The sequence below is a fragment of the Triturus cristatus genome, chromosome 2_2, assembly GCF_964204655.1.
Source record: "Triturus cristatus chromosome 2_2, aTriCri1.1, whole genome shotgun sequence".
Lineage (NCBI taxonomy): Eukaryota > Metazoa > Chordata > Amphibia > Caudata > Salamandridae > Triturus > Triturus cristatus.
This window is the reverse complement of record NC_140582.1, coordinates 149,899,512-149,922,342: the sequence shown is the minus strand read 5'-3', so window position 1 is coordinate 149,922,342 and position 22,831 is coordinate 149,899,512. Positions and strand designations below refer to the sequence as shown.

Genomic DNA, 22,831 nt, shown 5'->3' with positions numbered 1-22,831 from the left:
TCTTTGCAAGCCAGCACCATGTTATATGTCCAACTTTTTCATAGACTTAGGGAAACCAATGAAGAGCCACTTCTCTTGCGACTGTGGCCAATGCCAATTGCCGTTTGTTACATACCCATTATTAGAGAAACCCTAACTTTGCAGATGAGTTAGTTATTTTGCCAGAAAATGGTCTGACTGCAAAACAATCATCATGCAATCAAACAACTGGACGTATGAGAACTTTTTTGGTTCAGCTTTTCCCTATTCACTTAACCCTTCATTTTGGTTGTTTTACACAAACTCACAGCTGAGTGTTAGGGGGTGGCCAGAAATAGCTTGTGGTTAAGGCTACAGCTCTTTGTGCCTGCAGGACTGAGTTGCAGCACACAAACGGCAATGATGTGAGAGACAACAAAACAGATAGACGAGTGTCTATATTTCTGCAGAGAGGCAATTTACTTAACTGAGGCATTGAAAAGTATTATTTTCATTATCCTACCAAAATTGGCTGTTTGATTTGTTTAAAAAAAACGTAATGCTACATTATTAGTTATATTGATGTTCCACAAATGACAAATGCAATACTTAATTTTGGCAGGTGGGTCATTGCGGAATGCTTGGTGGGGACCACTAAGGTTGTAATATATAGTCTATGTATCGAATTTTGATGAGGCAGCAATATTGGAAGGGTTGAATGTTGAGCTGGCATCATGGTGTACCCTCTGATACTATGTGGGGACTTTAACATCCACCTAGGTTGTCAGAAGCTGGAGTTAAACTATAATAATTATGGGGGCCGCAAACCTAATGTGTTCAAAGCACCGCAGCAGTTAGTTGCTAACCATGGATTGGTAGACGTGTGGCCCACCCGGAATTATCCGGACCCAGGATACACTTTTTATTTATACCCTCACCATAAGTTAGTTCAGCTTGATTATGTCTTTACATCGACGGCACTCATATCGGGGGCAAGGATGCAGGTATGGCCTAGGATTACAGCGGACCATGGTCCACTGTTGTTGGACATCCCTGCTATTGGCAAAAATACTCCGGTAAGATCCTTCTCTTTTGACAGGAAGCTCTTACTGGACACCTCCTTTCTTAACCACATGTAAGTCTGGGTGGTACAATTTTTGAACATCAATAGAGGTTCAACCTCTAGGGCTAAGGTATGGGATGCCCTAAAGGCTGAATTTAGAGGTGAAACTTTCAGCTATGGACTGTTTAGACAGAAACAACTCCAAATTACTATACAGGGACTCCTGAATGACCTCAGAATAGTGGAAGAAAAGCTCATCCACGGAATGACTACAGTTGTGGCTGTTGAAGCATTGCAAAATGGGATAGCTTGTTGTAAAGCCAGGATTCATTTTGTGTGGAGCAAGGAAATTGCTAGCAAATACAAGCTATATAAAGAGGAGATCTATGAATATGGGGAAGCTACTGGGCGTTGTTTGGCACAAAGGCGACGAGTTAAGGAAGCATCACAAAGAATAGGCACTATGACGGACTCTGGGGGAAATACAATGAAACAACAGAGGGGATTCTGGATGTATTTCATGCTTTTTATAAAGAGTTATATACATAGAGCAAATATGATGATCAAGCTATTAAAGCCTTTTTACAATATTTAGATGTGGTAGGCCTAAGGCAGGAAGTGCAGACAATACTGGATATCCCAATTTCTATGGAGGAGATTGAGGAGGCAATAGGTTCGCTAGCCAGAGATAAGGCAGCGGGCCGGATAAACTTCTGCTCGAGTTCTATGGCGCTCTGTTTCAGGAGCTTAAGGGGGATATGCTTGCTCCATTTCAAGATGCACAGCGTGAGAAGGTTCCACTATCTTGAGACGAGGCTAACATAGTAGTGTTTTTAAAAAAAGACAAGCCCCCGGCTGAGCCAGGGTCCTATAGACTGATATGTCTCTTAAACTGCGATGGCAAAAATGTATGCTAAAATCTTAGCAACACGACTGGTGCGAGTAATTACACCCTTGGGTTTCTATTCATCAACATGATTTCATTCCAGGCAGGGGCACGGTCAACCACGTAAATAGGGTAGTGACTTTGATAAATCTAGCTAGTGTACAACATAATAAGTAGGGTCTGATACTTCTCGATGCCAAAAAGGCATTTGACCGTGTTTCCTGGAGTTTCTTATGGGCAGTTCTGCATTGGATGGGGTTCGGCCCAGGCCTTATTAAGGCTATTCAAGTTAGGTATAAGTCCTCGACTGCTAGGATTTGTATAATGGGCAAAGAATCGAATCTAGTTTGTATAACGAGGGGGACAAGGCAGGGTTGCCCATGTTCCCCGCTGCTCTTTGCCCTGTACATTAATCCCTTTCTGACAATGTTGGAAGAAAGCAAGAAGATCAGCTCTACAGTTTGTGGGCAGTATCAGGCCCAGGTACTAGCTTACGTGGACGATATTGCGCTGGTGACCTCAGATCCAGCAGCAGCCATTTCGGATATAGAACGACTTGCCCATGTGTTTGAGGTGGTATCAGGGTATAAGCTTAATCCAACTAAAACACAAATTATTTGCACAAAGGCCGCCTGTCCAGGAGATGCCCGACTAACAGAGGAAGCTACGTACTTGGGTTTTAAAATCAGGATGTGTTTACTGGTACTAGTGGAGGTTAATTAGGGAGGTATCCTGACTGGGCACAATCATGAATTAGACCAGCTGGAGTGTCTGAATCTCTCACTGGTGGGGAGGTGTAATGTCCTTAAAATTAATGTCTTACCCAAAGTTATGTATTATTTTAGAGCAGTACCACTTGAATTGACACGACCACAGCTGCAAAAATTACAACCTGTATGTGATAGGTTCTTATGGGGGCAAGGCAAACCCCGTAGAGCCTTTAAATATATGATGCTACCTCGCAAGTGTGGAGGCTGGGCAGTCCCTAACTTCACATTTTATTACTATGCTTGTATCCTCAAGAATATGCGGATCTTGTTAACAGGGAAGGAAGTGGGCAGTGATGCGGAAAGGTCATCAATATATCAGTTGCTGCTAGGCTCAGCAGCCAAGAATTGTTTATTCAGGATCTTGGAGCCAAGTTATTTAAAAAAAAACTAGTTTTAAGGTTGTGGTGGCAGCATACAAGGTCTGCAAGACAGTACGGAGCATATTACAGATTAAGGGGATATGCTTCCATACCCCTATGAATTCTACAACAATGCTGCCCTCTGTCTTTTGGCACGTGAGAATGGAAAGATGGAGGGTCAAGGGCATAACTCAAATAGGGGATCTGTTTGATGAGGAAGGACTCTCCTCTTTCTCAGATTTGTCGGATAGATTTCAAGTGCACAAAACTGATTTCTTTAAATAATTGCAAGTCCGAGATTTTCTATATAAAAACCAGAAGCAGAACGGGATGAAAGCTAGCCCTCTGGTTGAAGTTGTATAATGGGCAGCTAAGATAGGTGTATTATACAATACCCTGTTGGATACACAGTGGGACGATCTGTATGCCCAAAATGGCAAATGGCTAGGGTGGGAAGGGGAATATATGGAACACGCAATAGACATGGCTGAGAAAATCCTGGTATCAGAGAAATTGAAAGCCCAGCATTATAAGTTGATATTTAGCTTGTATCATACACCTGCAAGGATGTTGAAATGGGGTGGTTCGAACAATGGGAAATATTTTTGGTGTGGGATGTAGAACGCGGATATTGTGCATATTTTTTATGCGTGCACTCTTGAGGAGACATATCAAGGGATTTCTGTCTGACATTACAGGGGTAGGCATCCATCTAACAACAGAAGTAATGTTATTTGGTGTTGGGGACACTCTGATGCGGGGACAACCAGGGCATGCATTCCGCTATTTAATATTCATGGCCACAGCTATGGCTACGCTATGTATCGCATCAGTTTGGTTACAGAAGGAGGCTCCTTCCTTTGAGATGTGGAGGGCTAAAATTTATAATATCTATAATCTGGAATTTAGGGGCTCATTATGATGGCGGTAGGACCGCCCTCGCTGGGCCGGTGGTGGCGGTCCTTCCGCCATCATTGAGCATTTTACTCACCGCCAAATCAGGATGGTGGTGGGTATCGCGGCGGACTCAAAGTCCATACTCCGTTTTCCACTGTTGGCAATCACACCGATTGCCTGGCAGACGGAAAATGGCCACTAATATGATGGCGGTGCCTAGCAGGCACCGTCCGCCATATTATGATGTGTCCTGGGAGATGCCTTAGGCTCATGGGGAGTGGGTTTAGGGGTCTGTTGCAGGCCCCCTCAGTGTGGGGGGAGGGTGTAGGTGCACTGGGGGATACCCATGGTACATTCCCATGCACAAGGTGCCATGCACCGCATGGTGCTTGCCATGTTGTGCATGGAAATGCACATCGTGCATCGTGCACATTGTGGCATTTTGGCATTGCGAACAGTCCTGCAGCCAGCAGCACCGTCCGCAATGTTAAAAGGTCAGGATGCGCCCACCATACTGGTGGGGGCATCCTAATTGGACTGGTGGGACCGCCGCACGTCTGGCAGGCGGTCCTAGCACCGTTATGATGGTAGGCGGACTAATGTCCACCCGCCGTCATATTGAGCCCCTAAGTCTCAACTATCTTAGAACAACTAAAAGACAAAAATCAGGCATAAGATATGGGGTCCTACGATCGAGCGCACAAAGTGACAAAATAATTCTGGTAGCTGTACTGTATCTCCGTCGGATTCTGTTTCTTTTTTTTCCTCATAGTGTCCGTCTTCTGTACCTTCTTCTGTTACATGCCTTTTTCTGTTGTGGTATACTGTTAACTGATTGCCACTACCCTCTGATTTGTTTCTGTATGATTTACATGTTTTATTCCAAAGTATGTCTATAAGGGATATATGTTAATATTTGTTATAGATTGAAAATTCTTTAAAAAAAAAAAAAGAGGACCTTGAAATACATGACTTCAGGATGTGTCCTGCACAAAACCTTCTCCTATGTTTGAGTCAAGAAACTATAATGTTGTTCATGTGTATTAGGAGGCGACTCTAACAGTGCACATAACAACTGACTTACCTCTTAGTTCACTATTGGCATTGTTGCCAGTGTAGAGGAATAATGTATGTTCCTAAATTCATATTTGAAAACTAGCACTACAAAATACATTTCAATGCACTGATATAATCTATACTATGGTGAAATGTTTTTGCATGTTAATGAAATACACTTTTTGAACTTTTGAAGAAACTTTAACATAACACTTTTGCTGCAAGATGGCTTTGAAAAGGAAGGTTTTCCTAAAGTTACTTGGTGCAGGACAAACAAGGGGCATATCATCAAGACGATTATTGCCGCTTTAGCGGCCGTTTTCGGCCGTAAAGCGGTGATAATCCTAACGCGGTATTAGGAAGGGCACGCTAACCTGCTTTAGCGTGTTTCATCGCACATTTCACTAATGCCTTGCATCTCATCGCTAATGAGATGCTAGGTAGGCGTTCCTGACATTCACTACATGTCAGAACATCGATATGGCAGCTTCGCCCTATCAACAAGCATGCCCCTTTCCCGCGTTGCGACTATAAAAGTTGCGCAAAGACCCAATTAACGCTGGTTTCTAACAACAGGTTAATTTCTGACTTACCCATATTGCCCTATGGGGGTAGATTGTCATGCTGAAACCCCCCATGGCTTATCAACAAGGACTACCCTATCGCTGACATGATTACCAGCGATGTTGCAGTATTTCGCCGCTATCGCTGGATATTTTATCGCTTTGGAGATAGCCGTTGATGATAACGCGCTATCTCAGCGTTAATATCCAGCGCTAGACGGCGATAACTTCAATCGCGCTAAGCGTGATTAGTGATTTTTACCGCGGGTCCCCCAAGTTACTTCCTTTCTTTAACTTCAATTAACCTTTAAATAAAGGCTTGCTTGCATATTTAACATCGAATTAATGTTAGTGCTGAGTCGAGTGAACAGTATCTCAGTGCTGCTGTTTATCAGGGGGCAGTATGTAAAGGTCAGGAGGGCTGCATGCGACCCCCGGGCCCTACTGTGAATAACACTGATCTCTATGATGACTTGTTTCATCACCGTCCTTAGAGCAAATTCATTTCAGCCATATTCCAACGCCGAGTAGCCTTATTCTTCACTAAGTAGCATATGTCAAGTTTTACATGAGACTCTAGTGTGCAATCTTAAGACTTGTAAATATTTAAGTAATATTCGCTAGGAGCATTCGATAAATTTTGACAATTAATCTGTTGCCCTCTAGTATTTCTGCGTGTGCTCTTTTGAACTCCCATTGCGAGGTGCCCATCAGAACGTTTTGCATCTTTCAGACACTCTGAGAAATGTTCAACTGTTTTGCAAGTTTCTTAATGGAACTTATTGTTAACTGTTAACATTTTGCCAATTTATAAACATTGATCATTTCACAGTGAGCTTTTTTATTGTTACACTCTCTAGGATTTCTGTAAACTAACAATATGAAAAGTTTATTTGTTTTATTAAGAGTAATGTTTTCGAACATTAGATGTAGATGTTGATCGATTCACCCATCTCAATCATTAGTTTGATTGATTTGCTGTAAAAGGTTTGCAAGTATTGTTGTGAGAGATACAGCTGCAGACCACAATAATTTACCTGAACAATGTGTTCTCATGGTGGACCATAAGTGCTACCCACATAAATCAACCCCTACTTCTTGTACCTTTTTGCTGTTGCTTGAAGGGTCAACACCAGTGGTTTATAATCTATGGTCCGGAGACCCTTCAGGAGCCCCAAAACCTACTCTCGGGGTCCAAAATTGTTTAGAAAATGAGATATTAACAGATTAGTAAAAGTTCAATAAAGTAAGAAGCCAAATTGAAAATTGAAAATTTGAAAATGTTCTGTAAATGTGTAGGAATTAGAAGTCGGAAGCTAAAAATTAAGTTGATACTCATATTAATATATGGGGCAGGGAAAGTGCATTGAACAGAATAGATTATCGATGATGGGTTGTCTTTATTGGATTTAGAAAAGCTGCAACGTTCTCATGACATTTTAATGTTAATTTTATATATTTTTGAATGTTAAATTAAATATTTAATTAGTGTATTGGTTTGTGGTGCAAATCATTGAAATTGCTTAGGTGGGGGTATGCGGCTTCCAGTAATGACTCAGTAGGGGGGCTCCAGAATTTTAATAATTATTCAGTAGGATCCCTGGATTCCAGTAATAATTAAGTGGGGGTCCACAGTATTTAAAAGGTTAGGAGTGGTGAACATATGCACTGGCCTTCAGCAGCCAGCTTGGCCGATCCTTTGTAACTGTGAGATGTTCTTGACTCTCATTGACACCAAGCATCTTTTAAACTGCCTAGCTTTGGAGATATACGAAAGAGCTTTCCTACAGCTCCTAGAACATGATTTAGACTTGGACCAGCATGAGTCTTGCAATGTTTTTTTATTAAGAGTGTGAAACTGTAGGATACCCATTTTCCTCTGGGTAGAACATAGTCCAAAGACTCTGCAGCACCTCTTCTGGACTACCCTGCTTTATTGACCGTATGGGAGACCAGAAAATTGACACAGAGCCTTGAACCACAAAGTACTCCTCATCACAAAATCAAAGGTGTGCTGATGAACATTCAGCTTTGATGACATTAGATGTTCGCAAGCATCTTATACACTATTCATGCCGCTCATCAGAGAAGGATGAGGTCAGCAGGAGAGCAAGCATGAAAGGATCTGTAGCTTCGCTGACAGGCTGCCTTGTTTCATTCAGCGCTCAGCAATGTTTTTTGTTTTTCAAAACCAAACTCCCAAACTGGGCGGTTGTTTCTGATAATCAAAAAATGGATTGTCCTCCCTAAATATGGTGGATGATCTAACATCTATTTACCGACAGTCCACTATACTGTTGCACCCAATGGAGGCTATACCAGTGGAAACATAACGACTGCCTGACACATAGCAGAGCAGACACACCAACAGTTTTCAGTTTGGCATCAGATTAGTCCTTCATATTTTGACAGAGTACCATGTCTGCCAAACTCTAAATAAGGTGCTTAGTCTCTGAAAGGTAAGTCAAAATACTTCGTTCGAGTGAGACCCAATGTTGCTGAACTCATGATGAAGTAGTGGATTTTGAAGTAAAAGGATCAGAGCAGGTCAAAGCTGGATTTTTTAGCCACTGAGGTCCCAAAATTGCTGGCATGAGTTTGCCTCTTCGCCTGCTCTAAAGTTTTACCTTTAGATGTAGCCACTTATTCGGTTAGAATCCTCCAGCAGGGCAAGGCTGGAAGTTGTATATGGACAGGGCTCAGAGTGAACCTGTATTCTTGTCTGCTTTCAGTGTGACCTGCCTGGAAAGCTTCAGAATCTGAAAATGATTCCCCTGAGGGGAAAAAACTACTTTGCCACACTTTTCTCCAATTGTTGGTAGAGTTATGTCAGGTCAGTCCTGCAGCACAAAGGTCCTCAGGACAGACTTATATGCATCAGATCTTCCTTCAGTCAGGACTTCTTCGGGGTCAAGTTCTTAGTGATCAGTCGGGCCCTCTAAGAGTCACCAATCTTTCTGGATTATTTGTTCCTGGAGCAGGACAACAGGAGGCCATCCATTTGACCCTTAGCTACCAGTTCCAGTGCCTGGTTGCCAGCAAGAGTCCTTATGGCCATGAACCTCTTCTTCCAGCAGAAGATTGGAGTCTTCATTCTTCCAAAAGGTTGTTCTTCTTCACGTGTAGCCCTTCCAGGTGCATGAAAACTCTGAAGAGGTGTGGAGAGGTGGCATTCTTATCCTATGCAGTAGCAAGTACACAGGATATGTACTTCTAATGAGTATTAAAAAGCTTACACTCATTAGAAGCACAGAAGCTATAGAGAATTTCCTCTAGATGTAGTCCACTGAATACCTTTCAACATCAGAAGTATATAACAAACTGTCACACTCATAGGATAATGTAATCTGTAGAAATATCATCAGTGATGTAATCAATGGTGAAATTTGAGATGTCAACACGGATGTCATCACTAATGTCACCAATGATGTCATGATGTCATTGAACATGCCATGACAGATATATGTGAGGTCACAAGCAGTGCATGGTGGGGGTGCAAGTTATAGCTAGTTTGGTACACTATAACTGAATAACTTCAGGGATTGATTTTTTAGATGAAAAATGCATTCCTAACTGTCATTGCCACTTAACTAAAACCTCAATTTAATCTTTGTTTTTTTCCCTGTGAATCTGACTGTGTAGTAGGGGCTTGCCCACCTAATAGGGCTTATGTCCTTTGTGGGAGCGATCTCTATGCACTGTCTGCCTTACATAACAAACTGAATATAGCAAATGGAAATCAATATTTTGACCCACACTAAGAACTGACTGTGCATAGTAGGGGCTTGCCAATTAATAACACTTGTTTACAGTTAACCCGGCAGCCAACCCCATGAGTGCAGCTAACCCCTGACCCCCCACTGTGCATGAACTTCAGCCCAAACCCCTAATTTTTTATGCTCCCACAAATGTGGGCCAAATGGGGGCCCTGCAAGCTCTTGTGAAACTTCCATGAGACCGTGACAAAAATGTTTTTTTTTTAAAATGTGTTCCCTCACAGAAGGGCTAGGAGGGCTAGGGGGTCATGAGATGCCTACCCTACGCCCTAATGTTATTATTTTTCACTTTTTTGAGTCTCCAAGTCCTCAAATGGAAGCTGCAACATTTTGCTTCATGTTGTGGCCACCAATCACATTGCTTAGCATCAAAGGTCTCCCATGGGCTCGATCAATCAGAATTGATTGTTTACATTTTTTCTCATTGGAGTCCTGCAGGAGTACCTAGGCAACAGATATCTATATATTTTGAACCTTAAGGTCTAGAAAACAGATTAACAGAATTATGCCAAACCACAAAAAGCACTCTTTCAGAGAAAATATCCATCTTTCTTCCAAATTTGGTGTAATTCTGTTCAGCTGTAATTCTGTACCATTGTCTAATTTAACATAGGGAAAAAGCAGTTTTGTAATCCCCCATTTTTCCCAGCCCCTGTTTGACGGATGACCCCTGAATCTTTCCAAGAAGGAGCTGAGGTGGAAGAACAATTTTCTTGTTGGACTTTATTACTCTACTGAAACATTGGTCTTTGTGTTGTCCTATGTTAGAAATGGGATTTCTGGTTGGCTAGGGCTTGCGCCAAAGCCAGGCAGAAACCACCACTCTAGTCAGGGCTGGGGAGTTACACGCCAAAGATAACCCCTGCTCACCCCCTTGGTAGCTTGGCACGAGCAGTCAGGCTTATCCCAGAGGCAATGTGTAAAGCGTTTGCGCGCGCACCCAGCAACAACACCCAAGGCCCACCACAAAAGAAACTCCACACAAGGTTATATATAAAAATAGCCTTTATATTATACCAAAACACATTAGATAATATTCACACAATTTACACTGTGCCAACTGGCACGGGCAGAATTTTACAAGGGACTATTTACACGGGACAGGGCCACATGGACCACTGTCAGGAATCAGCACTTTTAGAACTAGCACTTAGAATATCACTTAGAAAATAGAATGTAACTACCTGTATCACACAACCAGTAACTACTGGTAAATGTTAAGTACCACCCACGCAACCCTAACCACCTTAGGAGAATATTGCACAGGGAACCAGGACCTCACTGGCACCACCTGTACTAGGAGAAAAACAACCACCTAAGTATTACAATACCTGTAGGGGTATAAGCACATTACACATGATGCATCACAACACATTCAGAGGTGTAGGGAAGGAAAGCACCGGATGCATAACATACATTCAGCGGTATAAAAACAAGGCACATGACGCATAAAGACACATTCAGAGGTGCAGGAAAACACAATTGCGCCAAACTCACATAAGTCACCACCTGTGACTGTCCATAGGCCAACGGGCCTTGTTGGGGCTAGGACGCCCTGTGTCCCAGTGTCAGGAGCCTAAACAGAGCAGCTGCCCACGAAGTGCTGGGCAGCTGTAGAACAATGAGGGGGCCAACGCTGGAGCCTTGCAGGCTCTGGCCAACTGACTGTCCCCTGAGCCCCTCTGGGCTCTAAACAAAGGACTGGCCCCTTGGAGCCTCGCTGGGCTCAAACAACAAGAAAATGCCCCCGAAGCTGGAGCGCACTAGCGCTCTAAAATAAACACTACCCCAACCGTTGGAGCCATCTGTGGCTCGAGACAACTGCGCCCCATGTGGGAGCCACGGGGCTCTTAAAATAACAATGAGGTCCAGTTGGAGCGGCCCGCTGCCATGCGGGGCCGCTCTGACCCTGCCTCTCCCCACCCGGATTTACTAGGGCCACTCACCGGCTGGGGGGGGGCGGAGGCAGGACTCGGACCGGCGACGTCTTCACCCGGGACCCGGGACCCGGGACTTTACCCCATCGGCTCGCGGAGGCGGGGTGTGCTCCCACCCTCCGTGAAGCAGGCAGCCACATTGCATCACGCTTCACCCGGTCCCCCATCTCGGGACCAGGACTTTGCAGGGGGAGCCTGCGAGGCTCCGGGACCTCTGCCGGCCGGAAAATGGCCGTACTTCCGTTTCCGTCCCACGGCCCCGCCCACAACCAGGCGGGCCGCAGACTCAGCAGCAATTTTTGAATGCGGCTCGGGCCGCGGCGGTGAAACACGGGGTGGGCTCCCTCTATTAAATCAAAAGTAACCATGGCATCAAAGCGGGGTGGGCACCCGCGGTAGACGGTCAATAAGCGGGGTGGGCTCCCGCGATTAAGATACAACAGGCGGCCATGCGGGGTGGGCACCCGCAAAAGGACACGATGCGGGGGAATCCCTATGCTGGGGATTCCCTCCAAGGAGATGCAGCCCAGCGCTGCCAAGGCCCACATGTTCCTCCTTCTGGGGAGGAAAGATCGCGCTTCCCAGGTACTAGGAGCAATAGGAAGTCCTGGAGAAAAGAAATTGAGCACCAAGCTCCCAGCAAATGAAAAGGTCCAGGAAGTCCATCTGGCATCCAGGGGCTGGGCAGGGCCCAGGGAGGCAAGCCTTCCCCTGGGCCCCAGCAGCAGCACGCCCCTGGTAGATTCGAGTCAGAGCAAGAACATTTTCATGGGGTCACAGCCCCTCTTTTATACACCAAATCCTTTGTCTCAAGGTGTAGGGAAGGGGCGAACCAGATACAACTGGTTCTTGAGCACTTTGTTTTGCTCAGCCCCTCTCCCTATTCTGAGAACAGGCCAGGGTCATCAGTCGCAACACAGGGGGCGGAGCCAGCATTGTGTGGGGTAAGCCCAGCCCTATTGAGGTCCCAGGTGTACTCCTCCCACTCATCAACATGCATCTCTCTCCACCCACCACTGGGGCAGACCCATCCTGACTCCTGGAGCCAGGCTCACCAGCCAATCGCACGCCAGACAGTCACTGCACATTTATGCCAGCGTCTAGAAGTGGTACTTCTACACTAGCTACAGTAACGCCGCACACATCATCGCACAGCATTTCATCACACGAGTCCGCACATACCAAACTCGCACCTGCACTCCCCACGCATCAGGACTACCAGGGACACATACATTCCCCCATGCATTCCGATGGGAGGGCAGGTCAGACTCACTAAACCATACACAGAGCGCTCGCGCTTTCCACTGGGACACAGTGTGAAAGCGCCTAGAGGCCTAAAACCACTAGTACAACACAGGAAAAATGCTATGATAATGCAAAAAGGTCTAGGGGTGAACTTGCCAGAAGGGCCAAGTCCAACATTCTATACATGTTTTTACTCCACAACTACTTTGATAGAAGCCTTGACTGCTTATCCACCCAGATGGTCAAAGAGGCTTACATGAGGTCTACTTAATTTGGCAAACTTTATCTCAGAGACCCGTTACTTCTTACCCTCAGATTTGTTAGTTGAGGACCTTGTGACTTCATGGCCTAGAAAACACAGTACACTCATCATATTTTGTTGTCTATGATCCTCATGCTGATTATGTGCAACAAAAGAATGGGTACCATCATCCCTTACTGACTAATAGCAAGAATGTGGTTGACGGTTGGTTGCTATTCACCCATATGCTTGTGAAAGGCAACAATATCTTACATTTGTCTCAATCATCAAAGTTCTGACCCACAGCTCTGGCCTGGACATCATTTAAAGGTGAATATCTGCAGTGTACCTGAAACCCCACGCAACAAAGACTGAGTTTCGCTGCAAGAAACAATTTAGCGACTTCACTGTATAAAATCAAGCTGATGCTTTCCCTTCTCAATTTCTGGTCCACATTGATGGATCCCAACTTCTCACAAATTAGCAGAAGCCTTGCACCACTCACTAGTCTCCTAATTAAAAATGTACATGCCCCCACATAATCACTAGCCTCAGAACATCCAAAAACATTTCCACTATCTTGATAAAATTGAATAATCTTGTGCTGCCTGCCAGAGTCCACTTCAAAGTTTGTTGAGAGACAAATATTGCACTCCATTTTGATTTTAAACTCAATGTGTTTGCTGATGGGGAAACCACTTGAGGTGCATCACTTCCCTGGCCATCATGGAAATCCAAAAGACCCATGAAGAACTTACATAGCAACAGGTTTTTGATGGTTTTCAACGAAGATGCTAGAATAACCTCCCTTTGCACCTCAGACCTTTGCAGTGCAATTCAGGAAGTACCTCGAATCTCACCTCTTCTTTACAATATTCCTGTTTTGTGGCGGCTATGACGGAGAACCACGCCTCCGAGTAGCCGTAGGTGACCACACCTCCCTCAACGGCAATGGCAGCGCAACCTGGCAGATTTGGCGTTCGCAGCGTGGCTAAGCATATAGCTGCATAATTGTTTTTTCCATGGCAGAAGGGGGAGAAAGGACCTGGACATTGAAATCTCCCGGCCAGGCAAGTTTGGGGAAAGTGCCGGGAAAAAGACTCCTGGCCCACGCCGACTCGTAAAAACCGTGATTAACGGTAAATCAGCGGTGACGGGCTGTGACGGGCTTGCCAGACTTCGAACTGCTTTGGATGTGGATCCAGAGCTCTTTTATTGGGCGGCTGTGGTCTGTGAGGAGGAGGCTAATGCTGTAACATTTCACCAGTGGTAATCCAAAGTTTACTGCAATAGGAGCCAGGTAAAACCTGGTCTGGATCCTTGACCGGGGAGACAGGAGAAGAAGACGGCGGTCGGAAGAAAAGAGAGGTGAGGAGGTTGGGAGGTGAGGAGGTGAGGAGGCGAGGGGTCAGAGCCACCTGCCTGAAAAGCTACGCAACTAGTTCGAATAAGGATTTATAAGAGACTTGTTTGAAAAGTGCTTTAGTTGATAGTCGAATTTGAGGAGAAAGCAGTGTCTAAGCTCCGTCCCCAAGTAACAACTAACCAAAGGAGGGGGAGAAGTTTTGGTCCAAGTGGTGCTGTTGCGATACCGCTTTGCACTCCTCTGCAGGTGTTGATTGAATATGGGGAGGCACAACAAGCAGAACAGATGCAGTGGCCTGTCTTCCAGTCAAAATCCTGGAAGCAGAGTCAAGGATCTCTCAGCTGGAGGACCAGATGAGCGGATTGCTTACGAAAGTACGTGAAGTTCCTAAAGACAGGATTATGTTAAAGAACAATCTCGATGAGATGGAAAATCACTCACGCCGTTCAAACTTGCGCATAGTGGGAGTTCCTGAGTGAAGTGAAGGCACCCAGGCACCGCAATGGGTGGAATCTTTCATCAAGGAATAAGTCCTCCCCGAGTTCAGCGGGGATCTTACAATTACCAGGGCCCACAGAGTTCCATTCCATCCTCTACCAAGCTCGAGCGGCCCTCGTACCATCTTAGTGAATTTTGCAGATTATTGCATTAAGGAAAAGATTCTGGTTAAAGTCATACAACAAAGGCAATTCCTGGTTAATGAAACTTCCAACTGCAGAAGTTTCCCTGATATATCCGCAGCTGCGGCCCGTAGACGCAAAGAGTTTGTTAAGCTGCTTTTTTTGTTTAAAGCCCAAGGCGCGCAGGCATCAATAGCCCAACAGTCAAAACTGTGTGTTCTTGTTACGGGGAAATTCCACATGTTTTCTAACTTAGAAGAGGCACAGGACCTTCTTAAGGAAATTTTGGTTCCCTAATCAACCAATGGACTTACTGACTTATTGTTGCTTTCCCTGTTGTTTTTCTCCTCTATTGTAGTTTGGCTGTGTATAGTATTTCTTTGCTGGGGGGGGGCACTCAGTGTGCAGATCCATGGCACCCTCTAAAGTAGCAGGGGGGGTGAGAGGTGGTTAGTGTGGTGGTTCACCTCTCTAGAGGGTTGGGTTGGGGGGGTTGGGGAGGGGATTCAAAAGAGTATAGCAGTAAAATGAGTAGGAGCAGGGGCATTAGTGTAAAGGTTTTTAAGAGAATGAGAGGGCTTAAGTATCTCTTTTTGTGTCTTCTTTTCCTGTTGATGACTTTTTCTAAATCAAAATTGAAACATGGCAAAAATCACTAGTACGTGCCGCATCATCACAATCAATGTTAACAGGATACTACACAAAGCAAAATATGGAGCTCTAATTAGGTGGTTAGTGTCTTTTTCGCCCCAGGTAGTATTCTTCCAGGAAACTCATCTAAAAACTAATCTCCCTAAATTATATCTTCCTAGAATTTTTCGCATGCTTTCTTTGCCTCGGCCGGGCTGGAGAGACCCCTTGGGGCGGTGGTTATGAGTCGAGGCCAAATTAAATGGGATGATGTTAAATTTTATACATTTTTATGGCCCGATAGTGGACGACACCACGGCCCTATTGAAGATCAGTGAGTTACTTAGGGGGGGTCCCGGGAAAAATAATCTTGGGCGGAGACTTCCACTATCTTCAAGATCTTAAAAAAGACACCTCAAATAAAAATAAAAAAGAACTTAAACCCCAAACAAAGAAAGTGCTGGAAGCCTTAAGGCAGGAGCATTTGCTGGTAGACACCTGGCGCCAATTTTACCCTACTGCTGCCAAATTTACCTTCTACTCCAACCAATTTCAGACGGCCTCTCGGATCGATTTTTTCTTAATAACACGATCCTTGAGGCTTATAGGTATCGGAATAGGGGCCAACCCATTCTCGGATCACTCCATTGTGACAATGGAATTTGAATCTGAAGGGGGCGGGGGGACTCAATCCAGGTGGCAGATGGATTGTCTCCTCCTGCAAGACCCTCAATGGGTAGCCAAAACCAAAAAGTGGATTTTAGAGTTTTTTATAACGAATGAGGGTACAGCAGACTTTTTTTCAGTCTGGGGTGGGTTTAAGGCAGCCATTCGGGGGCAGTTGATCGCACACTTAGCCGCCCAGTTGAGAGAAAGGCGGGATAAGATTAACCAACTCCAACAGGCAGTAGATAATGCAATGAGCTTCAGAGATACTCAGCCCTGGAGGTGTGGAGACACTGTGACTCAGTTAGCTAGGGCTAAGTTTGCATTAAAATATTTTTTTTTTCATTGAAGAAATCAATAGCTCCAGAACCTTCCAACAACAAGTTTACGAGGAGAGTCAAATGGTGGGAAAGATGCTTGTAGGGCAAACAAAAACCAAACAGGAGAAAGCCTTGATATCAGAAATCATTGTTCCAAAGACCCAAGATATTATAAAAGATAAATATGTTATAGCTTCAGTTTTTATGGAACACTATTCACAGCTGTATTCCACAAAATATGAGGTAGGGCTGGGCCAAATTCATAAATATTTTGATTAAGTTAATCTTCCAGCTCTGCCTGGCCCATTAGCTGAACAACTTGAGCGCGATATTTTGGTCGCAGAAATCTCGGATACGGTGAAATCTACGGGAGGAGCGAAGGCCTGTGGAGCAGATGGCCTCCCAATTAAATTGTATAAAATCTTTTCCAAAGAACTGACTCCCTTTCTGGTGAAGCTATTTAACGCAGTTAGACTTGGTGGTACTGTTCCTCCTAGCTTTAAGCAATCTATCATCATTAGTTTTGTCAAAAAAGGGAAGAACCAGAAGGATGTTAATTCCTATAGGCCAATTAGCCTCCTTAACGCCAATTTTAAGATATTATTGAAAATAAGGCGCACCGCTTTACCCCGATTGCCCAGGCGTTAATACACCCTGATCAGTCCGGGTTTGTGGCGGGGAGGTCAATGTCCTCCAATACTGGGTTTCTTATCCAGGCCCTTGACTTTTCTACAAAAAACAAAATTCCAATTTTAGTTACGATGGCCGATGCCGAAAAGGCGTTCGACCTTGTAAATTGGGAGGCACTTTTTTTTGGTATGCAAAAATGTGGTATTCCTGCCCAGATAATTAATATGTTGAATAAAATTTATCAAGGTGCTCAAGCCCGGGTGGTAGTAAATGCCAATACCGTAGGGGCAATAAATATAAATTGGGGCACCAGACAAAGCTGCCCTATGTCCCCATCCTGTTCACCTTTTTTATTGAGCCTCTAGCTATAAGAATTCGTGGAAACCCCGAAATCAAACCCCCAATAGAAGGAATGGCGAAATTAAAACTATTCGCAGAATATATAATCTTATATCTGCGACCTGACAAGCAAAATCTTGAGCAAGCTCTACACAAATTCAGGCAATTTGAATTGATTGGTGGGTATAAAATAAACCGAAACAAAACCGAAGTTTTAGCATTGAATGTGGATTGTAATTTTTTGCCCCCAGTTTTAAAATCCCAAGCCCTGAGGGCAGAACCTATTAGATGTTTGGGTATTTACGTTTCCAATCAACTTGAACAATTATGACAACTAATTAATTTGAATTATGTAGCAATGCGCAATAAAATTAAAACTTTGCTCGACAGGTGGACCCTTCTACCATTAACTCTGATTGGACGTGTAGCACTTATTAAAATGTCAATTCTTCCTCTATTGGTTTTTCGTTTGATAAATGTACCGATCATGGGACTTTGTTTGGAATAGGAAAGCTTCTAGGGTTAAGCTTCCTATACTTCAGCTGGGAACCGCTCGGGGGGCTTAGCCCTACCAAATATACATACTTATTATATAGCCGCAATTTTGGATTTGTCAGCACGTTTATTGGAACCTAATGGTCAGGTAGATGTTTTTTTATGACAGAATGATTCAGGAGTCTAGATCGCAAGTTCCTATTTTTTTTAAAACAGCTAAGTTACCAAAAAAGACCCGATATAACCGTCCGGGATTTCTCCGATAGACTACAGTCCTTTTTAAAACAAGCTGGGTTTGCGGGATGGTATTATTTGAAATTAGAGGAGTATAAAATCTTCAGGCTCCAAATCCATTCCTCCAGGCTCAAAATATGAAAGGACTGTGGTCTAAGGGAATTGGGTCTTTTCCTTACTTCACGGAAACTTATCTCCTGGCAAGAGGTCTTAGACAGATCTGGGAATCGACTAAAACTGGGGTTTTTGGAGTATCTCCAGATTGTAAACATTATAAATAAATATAATCTGTTGTGCGGCATTCCATCAGTTCAGGGCAATGCATTATATAAAGCCAAATATAAAGCCAAATTAAAGGGGGTGGGCAATTGGTATACCTTACCAAGAAAGGGTGAAAAGTCCCCCCTGGTTGAAGGAGTTCTGGCCAAAATAACCTGTGAAACAAATTGTTCCTTCTCGGGGCAGGAGTGGGAGGAGATAGCTCACCTAGGAAGTAAGGCCCTTAGAGCAGCCAATTTTAAAAGGATGGCCTTTTTATCTCGGTGGTTGGTCTATCTCACCCCAAAAACTCTTAATAAACGCTTCCCGGGAGTGGAAAATGAATGCTTTTGTTGTCAGACTCAAGGCGGGGGCGATTGGCTCCATATATTTTTTACATGTCCGAAACTTGAAATATTTTGGTGTAAGATCTTCTCTGCAATAAGCCAGGCCATAAATAAGACGCTCGACCCCGAGGCCGAGGAAGCTCTCTTTGGCATCTCCAAAAAAAGGTCTGACCTGACCAAAGCCGAAGAGAGATACACGGCGATCTGTTCCCTAGTAGCTCGCTCCCTAATCCTTCAAAATTGGAGTCCGAGGAGGTGCCATCCTACCTAAAATAGGTGAACAAAATGCTAAGGACAAGGAGGTTCGAAGAGGCTTTCGTCGGGGTAACAAAAAAGTTTACTAATGTTTGGAAATTCTCCGATAGCTGGGAGTCCTTGACTGTTTTTTTAGCACTCTGCACTTTATTGTTACATACTTAAGGAGGGTCACGATTGCACTTTAATGCTGCAGGGCTTCTTGCCAAGGTAGAATGTTTACTCAATAAATGAATACAAGCGATATTGGGGGGGTAAGGTAAACAAACAACAAAGAACGTTGTCCAACCCTGCAATATTTTAGTATTGAGCACTGCCAGCATTTTTGAAAATTAGGACGGTAGGATTGTTAGAATGTGGCACTTTATTGTTATATATTTTAGGAATTACTCAATTGTATTTTAATGTAGCAGGGTTCATCGATTAGATAGAATGTTTATGCATTTATTGAATATGACCTGCATTGGGGGATACAGGCCATCAACAATAATAATATATGCTATTGATCAACCCTGCTGTATTTTTGTATTGATCACTGTTAGCATTTTAGAAATTATGGCAGTAGGAACTCTGTTTTCTTCTGTTGTTTCCTGATAATGTTTTTTTGACCAAGGATCTTACTAGAATTTGCATGTCTCGTCTAAAAAAAACTGATTTTCTTCAATCCCAATTATTGATGATTGTATATTCTATTAATTGCCCTTCTGCTCAATCAAAATTTTAAAAAAAAGACAATATTCCTGTTGCCCTAGACTGTATTCCTTCTCCTCAATCCTCATCTTGCTGTGATGCAGTAGTTTTTCTTTACTGTTCTAATTTGTCACGTTAAATGCGCATGCAAGTCTTTCTATTCTCATATGCTGTTTACGTGCATGACCTTAGGTGCTAGGTTCTTGCTTTATCAAAACCCCCCCATAAAATAAGATAATTTAAAAAAATGTATTATATCTGTACCTAAAGGTAAGTGAGTCCCCAAATAAGACACCACACATTCAGTGTAATGTATTAGACCCATGAGTTAATTACAAGTGCAAATACACCCCAGAGCTAATTATTTTAATTTCAGATATTATATTGTTTCTACACCTGATTATGACATCCGTGGTAAATGATGGGGAATAACATGAGCAGACCGTTTTTGTAAACCATTTTGACCCCTTATTACAATTTGGGGCAGATTTATTTTGGATTTACTCTCCAGCTAAAACAAATTTTGCGCTAGAAAGTTACCTGAAAGTATGGTAAAGCAGTGCTTTGTGCAGCGTTGCATTACTTTGCATTGGGGGTGTTCCAGGGGAGGTACCTGGGGGTTCCCATGCATCCACCCATGGTTTTTGTCACACAGCCCAATCTACCAACATTGAGAGACAGAGCTTTGCACAAAAAACTAACACCTGTCTGAAGCAGGTATTAAAATAGAGAAATGCTTTTATTTGTTCTAACTTTTCCCACTTTGCATGTATACTGCAAAGTATAGCACAGATCCAAAGTGGGAAAATTGTCAAAGTTCGTCTAAGCATAGTATTTTGTACTGGAAGGGTGTGCTTTCTGGACAAAAACTATATTAACCCCTTCGCTGCTGCGGACATTCCGCTGCAGCGCTGGGGGGGGCAGGGGGGCAGCGCGGTGGGCCTGTGCTCATGACGGAGCCGCTCCGTCATGAGCCACAGTTGAGCTGTGCTCATGACGGAACGGTTCCGTCATGACTCCGCCCATTTGCGTTGTCCCCCCGCACAGGCGGGGAAACAGCGCCGCGCAGGCGGAGCGGCCGCCAACAGGAGTGTCATGACGGAACCGTTCCGTCATGAGCACACGGCAACCGTGGCTCATGACGGAACGGTTCCGTCATGAGCGGGGAAGGGGTTAAATATCATGCACACACACTTTCAATATGGTGCAAAGATGTGTGTGTGTGTGTGTGTGTGTGGCACCAGAAAGCATTATTTTGCACCCCGTGCTAGGGAGAGAACAGGACAATGCCATATCTTAGTAGATATTGTGCTTTTCTGTCTCTCTCGCTCTCTCTCTCTCTCTCTCATGCAACTGTGGATGTCTCGCTGCTGTTGTGTAACAGGTTTGTAAATGTGAGACTTTGCCTACTGTGTCTACCTGCTTAATGCTGATGGAAGTGAATGGACACAAATTGAGTCAAGCAGTTTGCACTCAGCCCATATCGGGAGCAGGGACACAGAGGCAATTTGCACCCATTATAGCATCTTGCTTTCACTTTCAGCGGTGAGCCTATTCTTCAGTAAATACTGGCCAAAAGGATCAGTGTTAGAAGCGTGACATCATAAATCGACTGCTGAAAGCGATTACAGGAGACTGCTTACAACTTTTCCTCTTAAGGTTGTGCTGAAGAGCGAACTCGCATGTTCTAAGAAAATGGAGGGCAGATATTTATAGGAATGGTATAGACAGACATTATACAGTACATTGTATACAATAAAATAATTGTACCTGGGAAGACATTTTCAATGTAACACGTCAGCAGCAAGTAGAGGATTCCGTCAAATATCATCATGAACATGGAGACTGCAAAGCTGTAGCGCTCGCCGTCCACCGGACTGAGCCGAATGTTGCTCCACGACAGCCCAATTCCTTGCTGCTCCCAGCGTGAAAAGTTCTCGCACCCAAATCCAAAGGCCACAGTGGAGAAGAGGCTCTGTGAATACACCACAGCACGAGTTTACTTTCTGTACAGAGCATCAATTATACTACTAAAGATCGTAAATATGCGCCTATGAGCAAATAATCGACAGCAAGTGGTGCAGGAAGTCATCAAGCTCGCTCGGAAGTATATTTTAAGATTAAAAGGACCATACCAATCGAAAATAAGAGGCGGCAGCACATTACTCTAGAAACGTGAAGCTGAGGAAACTCTGAGGTTAATTTAACATGGCGTGGGGGATCATATAGGCATGCATTCAGAAAGCAGAAAAATGTCAAGTGTCAACAAAACAGAAGAAAACAAGAACCACATATACATTAATAGTGCAAAATCCCCACACAAAAAGAACAGGTACAGCAAATTCAAAAGCAGTGCAGACCTGCCCGCCACAGACAAGACTGCTGCAGCATGGGCAGCAGCAGTGGGACTTTTCTTCTTATGCATTTATATACACACACACATGAACAGCCATGCAGAACACGGTATTGTCTATGAAGTAGAAGGAGACTGCAGCACACATAGAAAGAAGAAGTAACGAGGAGAAATACAAATATTTTCTCATTGTTATGCCTCCCCTGGGAAGGTGTATCTTTTGGGTCATTTCTGGGACAACCACTTTTGATAAATCTGTGAATGAGTCAAAAACTATGGGGCATATTAATATCGACCAGCGATAATTATCGCTGGCCGTGCTTAGCGATAATTATATTATCGCAGGCGATCTCTGGTATTTATCGCCCTGGTAGCGCGTTATTAACAACGCGTTACTCCAGGTCGATAAAAATTCCAGAGATAGCGAGGTTATCGCCCTTTAGCAGGGAACATCGCTGGTTTTCCAGCGATGTTCACTGCAAAAGGGCGATAACCTTGCTGATACGACCCACAGGGTCGTATCAGCATAATCCACCCCCTATGTTAGGGATGGCTAAGTCAGGATTTTAGCAGACGTTAGGTTTTGGCGAAAACGTCTGTTTTCGCTAAATTATTATGTGTGCTAAAATCATGTGGGCTGTCTTGGAAATATCGCGATGTAAACATCAGCGATATTTGCAAGGTAGTCCATCTTGGGTGCGCCCAGTAACGCCCTCTTTGCATCTCATTGGAGAGGCAAAGTGAGGTGTTGGGAAAAAGCTTGCTAACATGCGATTATTCATGTTAGCACCCTCTTGTAAATAGGGCGCTGGTTTTATCTCCGCTTTTTTGGCTTTGTAAGCCAAAAAAGCGGAGATAAAGCCCTTGTAAATATGCC

General features: G+C 44.0%; 1 protein-coding gene across 4 annotated transcripts in view; it reads right to left on the bottom strand.

The window, feature by feature from the left end:
• LOC146861982 (phospholipid-transporting ATPase ABCA1-like) overlaps nucleotides 1-22,831 on the bottom strand; it is a 3,104,259-nt gene that overhangs the window by 1,610,108 nt on the left and 1,471,320 nt on the right. For all 4 annotated transcript variants that reach the window (XM_085641135.1, XM_085641137.1, XM_085641136.1 and 1 more), the window contains exon 17: nucleotides 21,372-21,576. In XM_085641135.1, the coding sequence (XP_085497261.1) occupies nucleotides 21,372-21,576 (205 nt within the window). The remainder of the gene's footprint in view (nucleotides 1-21,371; nucleotides 21,577-22,831) is intronic.